This window comes from Centruroides vittatus, unplaced genomic scaffold (assembly GCF_030686945.1).
Source record: "Centruroides vittatus isolate TY-2023 unplaced genomic scaffold, ASM3068694v2 contig_651, whole genome shotgun sequence".
Classification (NCBI taxonomy): domain Eukaryota; kingdom Metazoa; phylum Arthropoda; class Arachnida; order Scorpiones; family Buthidae; genus Centruroides; species Centruroides vittatus.
The window spans coordinates 1,620,124-1,638,135 of record NW_027122405.1 but is presented as its reverse complement, the minus strand read 5'-3'; the positions used below and the strand labels follow the sequence as shown (position 1 = coordinate 1,638,135).

General features: G+C 26.9%; 1 protein-coding gene across 1 annotated transcript in view; it reads left to right on the top strand.

Moving 5' to 3' along the window:
* The first annotated feature begins 547 nt into the window (after positions 1–547).
* LOC136979922 (stAR-related lipid transfer protein 7, mitochondrial-like) overlaps positions 548–18,012 on the top strand; it is a 40,031-nt gene continuing 22,566 nt past the window's right edge. Inside the window, exons 1-2 of the mRNA XM_067275968.1 lie at positions 548–1,103; positions 16,141–16,313. Coding sequence (XP_067132069.1) covers positions 700–1,103; positions 16,141–16,313 — 577 coding nt within the window. The 5' untranslated portion in view covers positions 548–699. The remainder of the gene's footprint in view (positions 1,104–16,140; positions 16,314–18,012) is intronic.

Below are 18,012 nucleotides of genomic sequence, written 5' to 3'. Positions count from 1 at the left end.
TTGGCTATAATACGCAAAGCATTTAATGTTAAAATGGAATTATATTATAATTTTATGCTTAAAATTAAAAATATATATATATATATATATATTTGCCTGAATTCAGTTTGATATCAAGCGATAAAGATTTTACTTTTTGTAAAATCTCTTCACTTTCTGCTTCTGAAAGTTCTTCAATTTCTCTTAAATCAGATCCGACATGTTCTTCCGATTTGTCTTCCACATCGAGTTCTTCAGCATCACTTAGGCTTTTTTCTTCTCCATTTTCAGTTTCCAAATCTTCAAATATTTTCGAATCTTCTTCGAATAAACGACTTTTTTCCGCTGCAATTATAGCCATTTCGCTAGGAATATCGCCAGACGTATTTATATTTTTTAACGAGTACATTTTAGAATAATTTCATATTTAAATTAAATCGTTATGTTTTAGAATAATTTATTGACTTTTTGAAAATATAAAGTAATTAGAATCTAACAATATATATATATACAATTCTATAATATTTTAAAAAAATGACGTCATGTATAATTCCTACAAAATAATTTTGATCTGGCAACACTGTTCGTTAGATCAGCGTGGTAGTAGATGTTGATATTCTAGTAAACATTCGTTGAATGTTCTTTTTAGAGGTGAATTGTGTTAGAATCGTATTAAGTATTTAAAGCCGATTATCAAAATTGGTAAAAGATACTGAATCAATGTCAGGAAGTCATGCTTTTATGTCATTTGCCTGTCGATTACGTTCTAACAAGTACTTGACGGGTGATAGATGCGGTTGGAGGCCGTGGTGGATTCAGCGATGGAACCACGAAAAATCGACTTTATTCAGAAAAGAGTTATGGTCCCAGATAAATAACAAATTAATCATATTAGGTGAAATATTAACGAAACAATGCAATTTTTATGCATCTCAAAGACTGAGAAGAACGTCTCAGATTTGGTATTTGTATACTAAACTTTACAACGAAAAGAGTTTTCATCGTTTTGTAACGAAAATTGTTAAACAATTACGTTTTGATAAGAAGAAGCCAGTTGGGATGTTATTAGGTGCCTGCTTATTTTCGTGGGATAAAGTTAAAATTACTCACGAAGAAATGAATAGGTAGGAATTGCAATTGCTTCATTTTATACTTTTAAATATATTTTTTTAATGACACTGTCAAAATTTGTTATATAGCATTTGATACAATTTTAAGGGTTTTTTCTCACGAATTTCTTATTCTAATGAAAAAATGTGGTGATAAATAAATATGATGTAGCAAGAGATTTAAATATCGTTACATAACTAATCTGTAGAATCTGTTTTCTATGATTAATATATGTGATTTATTGTCTTGACATTTGCTTGTATTTTATCTGAAATGATTAATATATTAGATGAGGATGGAATTGCTTAAAAAATTTTTATTGAGGTTTTATCTGTTTAATTTATTCTTTATCAGTTTATGCTTAATAATGTGTAATTACTTGAAACTGTTCTTTCATTATTCAACTTTTGACAGATAGGGTAGGGGCTCCTGTTGCTGACCGCTTCCGGTTGTCTAACATATAAGCCGAAATCTGTGCATAATTAGTCCATCTGAACAGGTTTAGGCAAGCTATCTTCACAGGAAGCATCATAAGACAATCCCAATCTTAATGGCACATAAGAATAACGGGTTATCTTACTCATGAGGATGGGAAAAATTATTGCACAACACCTCTTCCGGTACTCGACCATGTAAGGTATTGTTGGGTCTTTAAAAGACAACAAAGGTTATGTTTTCTGATGCATATTTTTTACAAAATGCCTATTATTGAGCTTGTTTAATTGTTTTTCTGGGTAGTAAACTATCAAAGCATCTGCCGTAGCTAACAATTTTAGTCAATTTTGATCTAATATGTAAATAATGAGGTTGTAGATAACTGGGTACACTGATTCTGTAAATTTGCATGTTTGACTGCAGTGATTGAGTACTGAATTCTTTTTATGAGTGTTTGTGACTGAAAATGCACATGTCGGGTATCCCTTTCACATTTGTAAGGCTCTAGGTCAGTGGTTCTCAACCGGGGTCCACATGGACTCTAGGGGTACATTTAACATTATTGGAGGTCCACAGAAAAAAAAATACCAAGTTCGGGGTTTACGGTGATATTTTAGTGGGTATCCATAGGGTACTTCTACTTCAGAGCAATTGTTTTACTGAGAATTAAATTTCTATAATATATATATTGTCAATTTATTTATCGTTCATTTCTTCCATAAGAGTTAAAATATAAATTATTTAAAATATTGAATATGTATATGACATATATATCTCTGACTATATCAACAGCTTGGCAGACGTTGATAGACTCCGACCTTTAAGGTCATGTTGGGTCAACAGGATGAACACACACACGTCTCATGTAACATCTTATTATTGTTTCTCTTTTTTTTCCTTTAACGGTTTGCTCTGTCCCATTAGTAATTCAGTTTCATACCTGAAGAAGAACTCCCAGCAGTTTGAAAACGTTTGTGGTGATTAACATCCTTTAATTTTTATTTTTTTATATCACATTGGTTATAGGTTCTAAGAGTGCAGTATTTTACACATTCCGGTGTTCTCCAGTGCAGTTTAGTACTTACATATCTCATTGACAAAGGTCAAAGAGAGATATATATTTACTATTTCTTTTTTTTTTTTTTAATATAATTTCTTTCTTTTTTTATTAGTGAAAAATATAAGGTTTTTTTTCCATGTAATGTCTATGGGGTCCACAAAAAAAAGTTAAGAGGAAAAGGGGTCCATGGGTAAAAAATAGTTGAGAGCCACTGTTCTAGATGAAGGAAAACTCAGTTGTTGACTGCCATAAACAATTGTGCTACTACGCTGGTTGACTAATGGCACAAAATAACTGGTGATCAAGCACTGATGTACGCCAAATTTCCAATACCTGTTATTCCAGGGTATTTTCAAGTCTAGAAACAAAATACATCAGTATATGACAAAAGCACTCTTTGGTATGCTTTTTGTTATTAGAGGCCAAAATATGTCTATCAGAGTTGCATTAAGTTCTGAAGCAAACCAGTTCCATTCAAACCCATTTTCAGCAATTTCATATAAATCATCATAAAGAAACATGTTTTCTGGCTTTCACCATTTGTACTGGCCACAATCGATCACTACAAAAAAGAAATATGAACGAAAAGAATGTCCACCAAGTCCTATTGCTTCCAAATCATGGAGAGAGTTCATATTTGAAAAGGAAGGGCAAAAGTGAGCAAAACAGAAGAAAAAGAACAAAGGAAAATGGAATAAAGACTGTAGAAAATAGCTGAAAGATCTTCCAGGAAATATAGTGGCAGAGTGGGAAAATGCAGAAAAGTTCTTACAACAAAAAATACAAATGAAGTTTGGATCACTGAGAAGCTAAGGTGTGCAAGTTGTGCCGATGATTTAGATAGTGACATAGAAATGGATGAACTAAAAAATGTTGGCTGCGATTGTTACAACAGATGGTGTCATTTGAAATGTTCTCTAATAGCAGGAACCCCTTATGATGTTGCTGCAACAATACAGTTCATATATGATGTTTGTGTACCATAATTCATGTAAGTGTTCATGTATAAGTTTTTCCACTTATCCAACTGAATTTATATAGATAAATACTGTAGTTGGTTTATGTGGTTGACAATTGGATCATCAGTGGTCAGACTTGGGAATTTCCTGGTCAACTACAGGATAGCCCATGTGATTTATTTTCTTTCATAATGTAAACAAAGGTCAAATAAAAAATGTTCTCTTTTTCATGACAAGTATAGAACAAACTTTATTTTCATATATGAATTTTGTTTTTTGCATTACTACACATCATCATAAAAAATATCAAAGTCCAAAACATCTTTAAACAGTTGACTACTGGTTTCATTACCCTACTTTTGTTTATCATAAATTATGTATTTCATCCCACTTTTAAGCAAGGATTGTGCTAATCAAATTTAAGTGTAAGTAAGATAAAAATTTGCTGTTAAGCATCATTCTTTCATGGATAGAAAGGAGAACTTAAGGGAGAATTAAGAGAAGTAAAATTAGATATGGATAGATAAAAGACAACAACAGATTACTGGTTAAGGTCAATAAAACTTCTAACTTAATAACCAAAATAACCAGGTAAACAAATACTTGGAAAGCAAATGTTTTCATCCATTTTTAAAAGGACATTTGTATTAGAATATTGACCTGATGTCATTTAAAAATTGATGAAAACATTTGCTTTTCAAGTGAGTGTTTCTTTTGTTGGTTTTATGGTTATTGAGTCAGAGATTTTATGGATATAGTAAAATGGCATATTATTAAAATATGAGAAAAATTTCATTTGACATGATTTATTCTAAAAATAAAATTTTGTACACTTAATATAAGCATTGTTAACAATAAAAACTCTGTTTTTTGTGATAATATTTTTATTTGTAGTGTGTTAATTTTCCAATATTCTCAAGCAGGAAATATATATATATATATATTACAGCTCTAAAACCCATGAAAACAAGTTATGCTGAATGTAGGGAGGGAAGAACACATTAAGCATTGTGTGTTGCATATTTGTAACACATACCATACACTGAAATCTATGCTATATTACCTTGGAGCAACATGCTGGCCATATAAATATAATGGAAATAGTTTGAGCACAGCCTGTAGGAATGGAAATTTCACTGGCTCAGTAAATTTTTTTATGTTAGAATACTACCATAATAAGAATTTAATTTTTTTCTTCTTTAAAATATGAAATGTGAGCAAAATTTGCCTTTTGTATGTTTTTCTAGCATGTTGAATGTAAATAAGTACAATATGGGGTTCCTCAAATGGGATTCCGGCTGTTTTTTTAACCTGGGAAATTTTTCTCATCCCAGGAAATCCTGCAAATCTCTTAAAAGTTCACTTTTTTCTTTTTTTGTGTTAAGGTTGAGGAAATTTTGCAGATAGAAAGTATAATTAACTCATAAACTGTCAGAATACATTTGTATTTATTAATTATAAGTTTGCTTACTTGTTTTTTAAATTTTTGCTTGTTATGTCATCTCACAGATTGTGAATAATCAATATGTATTTGTGGCAGGACTGAAAGTTCTTTACTTGTCAGAACCTGTAATATCTTGAATAATTGCACCAATGCTGTCTTAATTTTAACTATGCCCAGTAGCTTCAACAACTGCATTACGCTAGGTTCTGCAAATTGGGCAAGGACACAAACGAGTATGAAGTCTGCAAGTATGAAGTTTTTCTTCATAGACCTGATTATTAAAGCCAAAGGAACTGAAGAATTATCAGGTTATAAGCTTGATACTGCTATTAAAGCAGCAAGGTAGACAAATCAAGAATAGTGGAGAGCAAAAGAAGCACCTCAACGCATCTCAAAAACAAACTAGAAATCTTTGATGCTACAGGTGAAAAAACACATAACATTTGTCTTCTCTTAAATGCATTAAAGACAACTCCACCTATATCCATTGAATTAGAAAGCACATTTTCAACTCAATTCAAAGGCTTTTTTTTTTTTTTTTTTTTTGTAAGCTGTTTCCAACAAATTTTAATAAATTTTTTCTATTTGTGAAAATTTCTACATAATTCAAAGGTAATTTTAATATATATTTTACACAGCATTATTAATATTGTGATTTTGGGGTTGCAGAACATATTAAATTACTTTTAAAAATGAAAAATAATTATATCATACAATTTCAAGATATTTTTTATATTTTAAAAATAATTAATTATATCCTGGGATTTTGGGAAACAGGTCACTTTTTTCCTGGAATCCCGGGACAAGCAAAAGACTGGGAAATGAGAAACCCTAGTACAATATCATGAAAATATGTAACAGAAAAAGAAATATTCAAGAAACAATTTTTATTTTCTTTTAGAGAACATAAACAGTAAAAAGAATGGTAGGTGTATTATTTTAGTGATTATTCTATTTCTCTTCGATTTGTTCATTTATGCAACCTTAATTCTGGTAGAAGTTATTTTGAATTCAAACCCTTATCATTAGTGTACAAAATGGCATAACATAAACAGAAAAAATCATTTATGCCACAAATGATTTCATAACATACTTAAAAATTAAAAAAAAGTTTTTTAACAATGCAGACAAAATTATATTAAATGGACATTATATTTGTACTATTTTATCTATAAAAAGGAGGATGCTCAGGGTGATATTTTATGCCCCTCTATTGTGGCACTTAGTGTTAAAATATTTTTGCCATCTCACTAAGGTGGCATCTGTCTGCAATCATTTATATCTGAAATCAGTCCTACTTGAACCTTTCATAATTGTGTAGCTTTTGTTCTAATAGTCTACTTTGTTATTTAGTACTATTTGAAAGGTAAAAATACAATATATAAAAAAATACTAAGCATTCTTTTAACAGACATTTAATGTATAGATTATTAAAACAAAGTTCTATTTCTTCCAGAAATGAATCCTTTCTTAAATTGATTAACCAATGTGATTAAAACCATCTCTAGGGTTGGTGTCACCCAGTGTAGTAACTTAGTGTCATCCACAGGGATCTCTTTTCATACCAAACCAAGACCATACGGAGTTCTTGGTAATGTTTTTTGTATATACTAATGTTATTCGTAAAATGTTATTACCAAATGTTATTGTTTACAAGAATGAAAAATTGAAAGAACTCTTATTACTGAATTTAATGGCAATAATGTAAAAAACTAACAAAATTAAAATTATACCTTTAAATTACAATATCAAACAGGTTACCTGTATTTATATATTTATTTATTTATATTTATTTTTGTAATCATACACTTGTAAAATATAAAATATTTTGTATTTTTTATTGTAAGTTTGTAATAATGGCAGCTCTGATCAGAATGCATTAGAACATTGGTCGGCAACAGTGGTCTGCGAAAAAATTTGGGTGGTCCGTGGAGAAATTTGGACATTGATCAACTGAAGGTTACACGAAGTATTATGAAAGAAATGCAAAAGCTTAGTTGCTTTTTTTCACTCATTGGGGTTTTTTATTCGAATCTAAAACCAAATACGAAGTGACTGTTATCAATAAATAATGAACAATAAACAATACAGTATTGCGAGTGCAATTGTCGTCCTTCATGGAAAAGCACTAAGAACCTATAAACTTATTTCAAACAAGCAGCAATGAACTGTAGGCTTGCATTAATTTGTTATAATTAAACACGTGAATTTCATATTAATATAGTAAAATTGAAGTTTTATGATCATTATTCTACAGATTTTGTATCGTTTAAAAAAATTCATGATAGTGGTCTGCGGGATTCAAAATTGTGAATTTAGTAGTCCATGGGGTCAGAAAGGTTGCTGACCGCTGCATTAGAAGGTTCAAAAAGTAAATTAGCATAAAATTTTAGCATTTTAGGTATATAAAGAGTAATAAATTTCTGTGAAACACTATAAAAATTTTTGCCAACTAGTGTTGTTGCTCCCTATACTCCTAGTAACACCACTGATCAAAATTACTTAAAGAACTATTATCAAATTCAGTAGCATTTTTGATTCATGGAGTTTAAAGTTTTGTAGACTGTGCTAGAACAAATTTTTACATTAATTATGATCATTACTTACAAGATATACTGTACTATTCCTAATTAATTCATGTTTCAAGCTAATCTTTTACTTCAATATTCTTATCAATAATTATTTTGTTAAGTTTTAACCTTCTCTGTGTATAAACAAGAATAATACTGAACTAAGACATCTGCAATCTTGCAATTCATTTTTGTTATTAAGCACAGTTTATATTTATACAGTATATAATTTTGATTCATTTAAGGAAAACAGTAAAAAATAGAATAATTGCATGAAATTTTATTATGTAAGAGTATTTTGTTTATGAAAAGTTCAGAGGTCGTATCTTCAATTTGCTACAGAATTGATTTGTCGTTATTCTAAAGTTTTTAGTTGTATTATTTGATATGTCTGTCAATTATTATGAATGGAATTTGTCTTTGGCAAAAATAGAACTTTACCAGACATATAGGGTGTGGTAAAATTCCATTTTTGATGCAATAAGATATTATTTTTTATACCCAATTTATTAAAAAGGCAATAAACATATAAATTTGTCATTTAGTTATTGTTTGTTTAATAAATATATTTTTTATAAATTCATAACTTCATTAAAACTTTTGGTAATCATTACTGCTGTACTCAATAAACATAATGTGTATATACCAGTATATATTTTATTCTTATAGATAAATAATAATAGAATATATTTAAAATTTAATACTGGTTATAAATATACAGTCTATATTTTTATTACTTGACATTCTATTACTGTACTTAAAATCTTTTAACCAAATATTTTCTACAAAAGATTCTTAAATTTTACTGATTTAATTTTTAATTTGAAAAGTTTGAAATGCTTTAATGTTCACATTAATTAAGAAAATTCTGTAAATATTCAATGATTATAAAATGAAACTGATTTTGTAAAATATTTTGTTACACTTCATTAATGTAAAAAGTTAAGCATATAATATTTTTATTTTATTATATTTGCAAATCAAAATTTTTGACTTAAAACAGAAAATCTAAATTTAAATCATGATTAAAGTTGATTACTACTAAAAGGGAAAATCCATTCTTTAAATTAAATACAAGAGTAACTGTTTTTTGCTATACAGTAGTAGTTTTTCTTATTTATGTTTAAGTAATTCAAAATATTTATTATGTAAGATATAAATAGCACATTATTTTCTCTCTCCATTAATTTTATATTTTTAATTTAAAAATCAGTAATACCTGTTTTGAAGTTTTAAATAAGTAAATTTACTGGTTTATGGACATTTAAATGGTTTTGTTATTACTTCTTTCCTTCATTGTCTTTATACACATATCATAGAAAATTGATATTTACATTGATTTAGTTTATAAATTCTTATTTATTAACACACAACATAATAGTTTTGTTTATTTTGTGTTAAATGTTTAAATTTTGATAAGTTATTTCAGTGAAATTAGATTATCTTTTGTATATTTTTTTTAATTCTTTATTAAACAGATATATTTTAAAATTTAAGCTGAAATTGTTGTTAAAAAATATAAATTAAATAAGAGAGACTGAGGATTTTGATTAAGAATTAACTTTCATAACCTGGTGAAAATATTATTGGAATTAGTATGTTATATATTTTTGAGCAATACTTTTTTTTTTAGAAATAAAATATGAAATGATGTATAGAATCTTATAGAAGTTTTTTACTATTATATTTATTCTGATAAGTTTGTACTGTATAAAAATAGCTTCTTCTAAGAATTATATTTATTTCAAAATTATTATTGTTACTTTATTAATAAATTATTTAAATTTATAGAATAAATTTATGTATAATTTTATATTACATTTATTTCAATTTTGCATAAGTAAAATCTGTATATCAGTAATATTTTTAAATTATTAAAAATATTAATATGTTAGTCATTGATAATATACATGTGTGAGATTAATTTTCTTGCAATCCATACAACAATATTTTTTGTGAAGCAAAATATGTTGTTTACACTGGCTGTTATATTACCCTGACTGAATTGCCTAATAGCTAATGTTTCCAGAAATATCACTATGATGATCAATTTTTGGCATTAGAAAGTAGAATTGTAGTATCACTTTTACATCAATAACATTTGTTAGTTTTATTACAATCCACAAACATGACAAATTGCATTAAATATTAAAACTCAATAGTAGTATCTAACTTCTTTTATTAAGGTATGTCAAAATTGATTACAAATCTTGTTTAAGAACATTATTTATTAAAGATATCATTTATTGATATATTGTTTAGATATATTAAATTGTTCTATTTCTAAGGACTGTACAAAATTAGAAAATTTCAGTTTCATTTAAACATAATTATTAATTTTGTTAGAATAAAGCAATGAAAATAATTTTTGCTTTTTATCCTGAACAATATATGAAACATATAATAGCATATAACAGTGAGTAAAATTTTAACTGCATTTGTCATACTGGTAATTGAATCATTAGGGATATTCAAAATAAGTTTGATTTTCTTTAATTGATATTATCTTCCTTTGGTCTAGAAATGGCTACTTTTTAAAGAATCTAATTCTACATATACATTTTCATATTAATGAAGACTTTGTATACAATAATTGCAAAATTTGTAATTTAAAACTTATATTTTCCTAAATCTCATATCACTTTTATCTATTATTTAATTTTTAAGTACAGTTTGATGATAATGAATATTATTTTATAGAAACTGTAGCAGTAATTTTGAATTTTTTCTGTCAAAGAAAACTTTGTATTATTTTTAATATACCTATGTGGTTTCTGAGGATGAATAATTAATATTTAAGCCTGTTTTTACATATAAAAAATCTTACTCCATTAAGCATTTCAGAATATATCACATCTTAATTGCATTAAATAAAATTGTAGAATAATACATTGTTCTGTTTATCTAAGTGTGCTAAGAAAATGACAGATTTCACAACAGGATTGGTATTTTTATAGTAAACAGGTTAATATTTTATTTATGGAATAAAAGTATTCAGTCATTTTAAATAATAGTTTTTATTTATAATCAAAATATTGAAATAAATTTTTATAACCAAGTAAAAAAAAATATTAAGTTGGATAAAATATATTTTTACACTTCTATGCACAAAAAACTGGAACTACTTAAAATAAGTAAGACAAAACCTTTCACACTACGTTTCTAACAGTTTTTTGTGCATAGAAGTGTAAAATATATTAATTTATAAATAGAAAATTTTTTATAATATTGAATATAATTAATTTTACATTTAATACTATAGAAGAAATTAAGTGATTACACAAATATAATATACGGTAAGACACCACTTAATGCAAGGGATATGCTTCTAGACGACAAAGCGCTAAATGAAACAGCGTTAAATAAGGTCATTTTAATACAGGGTAAATAGGAAAAGGGGAACATGCGACCAAAAATAAACAGATTTTACTTTAATTTTATGTTATTTTTGTATTAATTTACATAATAATAATTGTTAAATAACACACAAACATATGCACACAGAAATGTTAAGTTCTCTTCTCGTGATGAAGGTCCTAACTCTTTCAAAATTCTTGTTTCTTGCGATAAGGTCATGTAGTTTCATTTGTCGCTTTTCTTTTCCCTTAAGCAAATGTCTGTATCAAGAGATCACATCCAAAATGCCTCATCTTGCTTTTGCACTCCTTTCAAAATCTGGATCATTCGCTACAATTTGATCAACGATTTCAATTATCATTACCAAACTTTTACTAAGAAAATCTGTAGAGAAATTCTTTGGGTTCTTTGTTTTCAGAATCACTATTTTCCAGATCTACACGAATTCCTTGTTCTGCCAGTTTTTGAAGGTTGGTAAGGCTCACCAGAAACCTGCAGTAACTCCTCAATATCCCGCTGGTCTACATCTCTTAGTCTTGCTGTATCAATCAGGTTGACAATTTGGTCAACCTAACGATACAGCAATAGGCCCTTCTCGTTGAGAATTCTTGGATACCTTCAACCATACCTTTTTCCACACTCTGTTCATGCATTTACCAAGCAAAGTCGATATTGCCTATGGCATCCATGATGATATATTTTTTCCAAAATTGCACCAAATAAACAAATTCAAGGAAAGTACAGCACTATGACAAATTGCCACCTTCTGTTGATTGGTTCATATTCAGGAATAATTGTATTAATATATGAATCAATGAAATGCTGCAATAATTTGAATTAGTGTAAATTTTGAGCTTTTTGTAGGCTTTGAGCAGACTGTATTATATCGAACCAGTGTTAATCGAGGTAGCATTAAACAAGGTCTTACTGTATATATAACATACATTGTCAGAATTGAAACTAATTTTATTTTATAACTAAACATGTTTATTGAAATGAAAAATATATATATATATATATATATATATATATAATTATTGATTGTCATTAAGTAATAATTGATAAAGAGTGTATAATAGATTAATATAATCAGCTTTAGACAAACTAGATAAACAATTTAATTTAAGAAATTAAGAGATTAAATATATATTTAATATAATCAAGGTTTAAAGTTTATATTGATTAGAAATTTTTTTTTTCTTCAGAAGATAACTTTTTAATATTTTAATTATGAAAACTTTACTAGTACTGGCAGTATTAGTATTTCAAAGTTTATATCTTATAATGTTTTAAAGTTTATTTATTTCTTGTTTTCATGTTAAATTCATTTACTAGAATTGTACATATTCAGTGAAATAAAATAATTATTGCTTACATTGAATATTTCTGTTAAATTTTGATCAGTAATATCATGTTATATTCAGCAACATTATCATAATTCTATTATTCTGAGGTTTTACACAACAAGAAGCAATTACAATATTTATAAAACAAGTGTATATATATATATGGGGAAAATTGGGGCTATTCTGGTTAAATTTTAGTCTGTATCATCTAATCCATTAGATAAAACTTAGATCATTTTACATTAATTGATACTCCAATCTGATTGCTACTATATTATACAGTACATAACAGTAAAAACTTTAATCATTTAATAATATATGTATTGGAAATTTATGTTATGTGTACCTATTATTTTGTTTTTTCCCCCTCCTCTTGTAAAGATGCAAGTCAAATCAGAAATCAGTTAAGATTTATTATTATTTTTATAATCAATAGTTTATTTGTATAATGAAAGTTTACTAGAGATTAGAAGTCTGTTCACCTTCATGAAAAAAGTTGTTGGATCAAAGCCATTAAAATTCATCCAGAAATTTAGGCTAATTTTAGCTGAAATGATATATTTCATTTTATATAGAAGCATATTAAATAATTGCAAAATTTGTTAATATATATTACCATATTTTTATTTTAATGTAAATAATTAATTTTAATGCAGTGATTAATTTTTACATAATTATTTTGTAACTAGATTGTACTTGTAAAGTTATAATTATTTAGAGATAGATATTAGTAAGTTTTGGGTTGATAATGACTTTTAAAAGTTTTTTACACAAGAAAATGCACCATAATCTTTTGTTTTTTTAAATAATAAATTAACATTCAATGAGCAATTATTTATTATGACATTGTCACAATGCCAGACTGCTCTCCACCTCAAATTAGTAGTGTCTTGCCCTGTATTGTACATCATACTTTTCCTTTAACAATCATGTTGAATCCTTTAACTACAAACAAGAGTCGTGCCGGTCATCTAGTAACTGCTTTCAGAGCAAAAGTTTGAATTGAAATAGCGTGACTTATGGTTTGCATCAGAAGTTCATATATAGTTAATCAGGATTTCCTACCCCTAGGCTTTCCATAGGTGGACTTGTCTTTCATTTATCTAACTTCGTTCTTGTGATTATGGAAAGGCAGATGGATGGACGACAGTGGGAATTTATAGGTTTACAATTTTTTCAAATTTCAGCCCAAAAATTGTGTAGTTTACATAATTAAAATATTAAATGTAATTTTAACAACATTCATTGTCACAAATAATATGTATTGAAAACTTCTGTATAATAGAAAAACATTCTAAAAAAATTAAGAGCATCTTTGTAGGTTGTCGTTTTTGCATAACTCAGGAACACAAAAATATCAAATGGCATCAGCATTTTTTTTTTATTTAGTGTTTCTTCTATTCCATAGAACATTTTAATAGTATATTTATTCTGGATTTCTTACCAATGATGATGATTTTTTACACTGCTATTGCCAGAGAGATGATTTTAACAAGTTTTACATAGTGAGCTCCAAATTGAAGTTCAACTTTGTTGTGTCCAGATATATATGAAAAGTTCAAATTATGAAGACTGCTTAACTTTTTTAGTATTTCTTCTATTCTAAAGAACTTTTTAATATATTTGTTCTGGATTTTTTTACTAATTTTATTGTAAATTCTGTTTTCTGTAAGTGCATAAAATTTCTTTTCTCATATAATTAAGCAGTTAGTGACAGTTTTTAAAAATCAAAATTGCATTGCATTTGTTGTTTCATTTCACTGTAATTAAAATAAAGAAATTATAGAAATGTTTTATGTAATAAAGTTTTTAATTTGAAATGACTATTATTTCTATTACTTATTACTTTCCCAGCTCTGTTATATATAACAGAAAAAGGATGGTGATTGGTAAAAACAAAAACCCCCCCAAGATTTTTACATTTTTGGAGTTGGGACCTTGAAATGTTGAGAAATGCAAAAAATTGGGGTTTTGTTTTCTGTGTATGGATGTTAGTGTATGTGAGGGGGCACAATTTTATTCATCCACTTTGAAGCTTAACTCCTGTGTTTTTTGTTGAAAATTTCTGAAATTTTGCAAGAATATTTGTGTATTAGGAGGATTGATGCTATTAAATTTTGGTGATTATAGGTTGAGATGGGGAGATAGAGGGGTTGTGTGTCATATCTTGAGTGGGGGCAGACTTAATGAAGATTATATTCATTATTAGAATTTACAATTTTTTTATAAAACTTACCTCTAACTTCCAAATTAAGCTTTTTGCCATTTTATAATATAAAAAGTTTTTAAATAAAATATAACAGATGTCACCTCACCCAACTTTAAATGTTTTTGCTGGGAAAGTTATGCAACTTGTTGCTGGATTTGATTATAGTTTAAATTGCATCTTTGCATATGGAAATGCTCAAATGCAGTTTGCTCATTTTATAATAATAAACGGAACTTTTAGTCCACAACTGTAAATTAGATGGTTAGATAACCCAATAAATAGGATTTAACAATTTGGAGAGCTTATCACACTAAAGCTGACAGAAAGAAGGACCAGATCTTTTACAAAAAAGTTAGTCTTTAATAATCACATTTCAAATTTAGGTAAGGATTCATTTTGGGTACAAGGACCCCTCATCAGCTTACAAACACATGGCACCAACATAATAATTATAACACTAATAGTTAACCAATACAAAGGAATATCTAATGTATACAGTGCACTGTATTTACAATATGGGTTACATTAAAAATTGTAAATATAGTGCACTGTATACTGTATATTAGATATTCCTTTGTATTGGTTAACTATTAGTGTTATAATTATTATGTTGGTGCCATGTGTTTGTAAGCTGATGAGGGGTCCTTGTACCCAAAATGAATCCTTACCTAAATTTGAAATGTGATTATTAAAGACTAACTTTTTTGTAAAAGATCTGGTCCTTCTTTCTGTCGGCCTTGGTGTGATAAGCCCTCCAAATTGTTAAATCCTATTTATTAGGTTATCTAACTCTATCTAGTTTACTCATTTTACTCGAATATTGTTCTATTCAATAGATTGGCTTAAGAAGTCTGTTGTAGAAAGATGGAAATACAAATTTTTAAATTATCTTTTGTTTATTTAATATATTTTTGATGATGCCAGGAATGTGATTTGCAATTTATAGTTTACAATACATTATCCATTTTTAAAAAATTTAAATTAGTAATTCTCAATGTTTTGAGAATGGTGGAGCTCTTTTAGCTTTTTCTCAGTTATTTGAAAAAAAAATATATATATATATATATATGTACAGTTTGTAGATGTATATATATGCATGTGAATACATAGTTAGATATGTCTGTGTTAATGAAAAACATAAAATTAAGAAAACATTTTAGTATAACAGTTTATTAATCAATATGGAGCATCTGTTTGTTGACCACCAGATGAGAAATACTGGTCTTATGTAAGATTTTATTAGATCTGTTTCTGCTGTGATAAGTAAACATTACAAAACAAGATTAGCTCTTATTTTTAGAACAGGTTACATTTTTGTTCAAAAATTAACTTAGTTTTATTCCAATGTTTTTCTTTAAATCTCTCTGTTATGGATCAGGTTATAACATTGATTAATCTACAAATACATTGTAAATTTAGAGAACTAAAAAGCATATTTTTAAAAACCTGATGTAAACAGTTTTCTGAATAGGAACTAAGCAGAGGAGAATATCATTCAAAATATTTTATTACCACCCTTTGAAATTGGGTTTTGAAAAAATGTTCTTGGTTCTTTAAATTTATGATGTAGTTTTAGATTAATCTATATTTTTCTTATTTTATTGATATACTGTATGTAGAAATCATAATTTTTATATATATATTTTTTTGAAAATTCAAAATTTATTTTAGGTATGTGGAAGAATTTGATAAAATAGGAAATGATGTATCTAAATCTTTGAAGTATTGTCATAATAAGTCAAATAAAATTGCCTTTGATGAAGGATGGGAACCAGTTATTTCTAAAGAGAATTTGTTTTTATGGAGAAAATCAATGCCAGGAACATATTTATATGAATATAAAGGTAAAAATGTTTTAAAAGTTTCTTAATATTTTTTATTGTTAAAATAACTACTGTGTTTATTTTGTTTGTTCATTCTATTAATATTTGTTCATTGTTAATATATATATTTTTTGTTTTATTGTAAATGTTTTATTGTATCTATAATAAATTATTTTATGTATATTTTATATCAAATTCTGTCAACTTAAATTATTTATTTAGTAGTAATAACTTATATTTATTTTTAATATTATGCAACTTTGTATATTGTAACATAATGTTTATTTTCCAAAGATCTTTTAAAATTATTATTTATTTTTAAAATTTATTAATTGCATTAATACATATTTTATTTAATAAATTATTTAAAAAAAATTAATGTATAATTAGTAATTCTATTTTATTTTGCATTAAACATATAAGTGTTTCCTATTAGAAATATCATTTGAAATAATATTTTAATAGTAGATAATATCAAGTAATTCATAATGTAAATGATATCTACTGATTTTGGCTGTTAGAATTGATATCAGTTATCAAGAAATGGTATTAAATATAGAAGTTCATTAATTTGGCACCCTCTTAACAGTAGCTGATAACCCTGAAGTATTCTGTGAATCAGAATTTGTTTGGACACATCTTTTACTAAAGATTCCTAGGCAGAAATTCAAGATATGTCTGGAAAATAAATATTATATTCATATGAATTATTGTGAATGTTGATCATGTGCAGTAACACGTTTATTAATGTTTTAATAGATTTTTTTAAATCACCATAACACAGTATAGACATACATAGACAAACTGGAAGCATACAGCAGCAGCACTAGTACAAAATGTACAGAAATGTCTCCAACATTCAGATATATTCACAATTCTGGTTTATCAGATATTTTTAATATTTTTTTACATCTGAAAGATCTGATATTGAATGTCTTAAAATATTTAAATACTGCATATCATTTAAAAATTTTTAATTTAGAGAGATTTTTTGGAATATTTTATCACTTTATTTTTAGACTATATATTTGTAAAGATCAACCATTGGGGATTGACTTCTGAACAATACATAATTTTTTTATGAATATGTTTAAAATTTTTGGGTGAAAATGTACAGTATCTGCATTTATACATTGTAATATAATTATATATTACAACACAATGTAAAGAATCTATTTATTGTATGTTGCAAATTTAAAGATTTATTTTATTTTATTTTATGTAATGTGAAAATAGAATTCTTTTGATGGATGCTTGAAAATGGTTTTTGTTTAAAGAATTAGAAAAAAAAAATATGTTGTCCTGCAGTGTTGACATGTAGTTTGATATTGGATATTGTTGCATAATGTATATGAAAGTCTTTATGTGTGATTTTGAATAAAATTGGATTTTGATAACCATCTTGGGTGATAGGTGTGTTTTGAGAAAACCTGAATTTATTTACTAATGGCACTCTTGCCAGAAAACTCCTTGTTAACAGGAAGTAGCGTGAGATTGTGAATTTTTACTATATTAAAATAAAGGGTGTACTATAGATTACTCCCTATGGAATTTCAGGACTTTGCTTATATATTTGAACTCGGGACCGAGACGAGTTCAACGGTACCCTATTTTTGGACCGGAGACGAAAAATAAAAAAGTTATCATACTTTTTCACTTACCATACTTTTTTAATGCTCTCATGAAGACGGCACCATAGTTGCTAGTATTGCCATCTTGC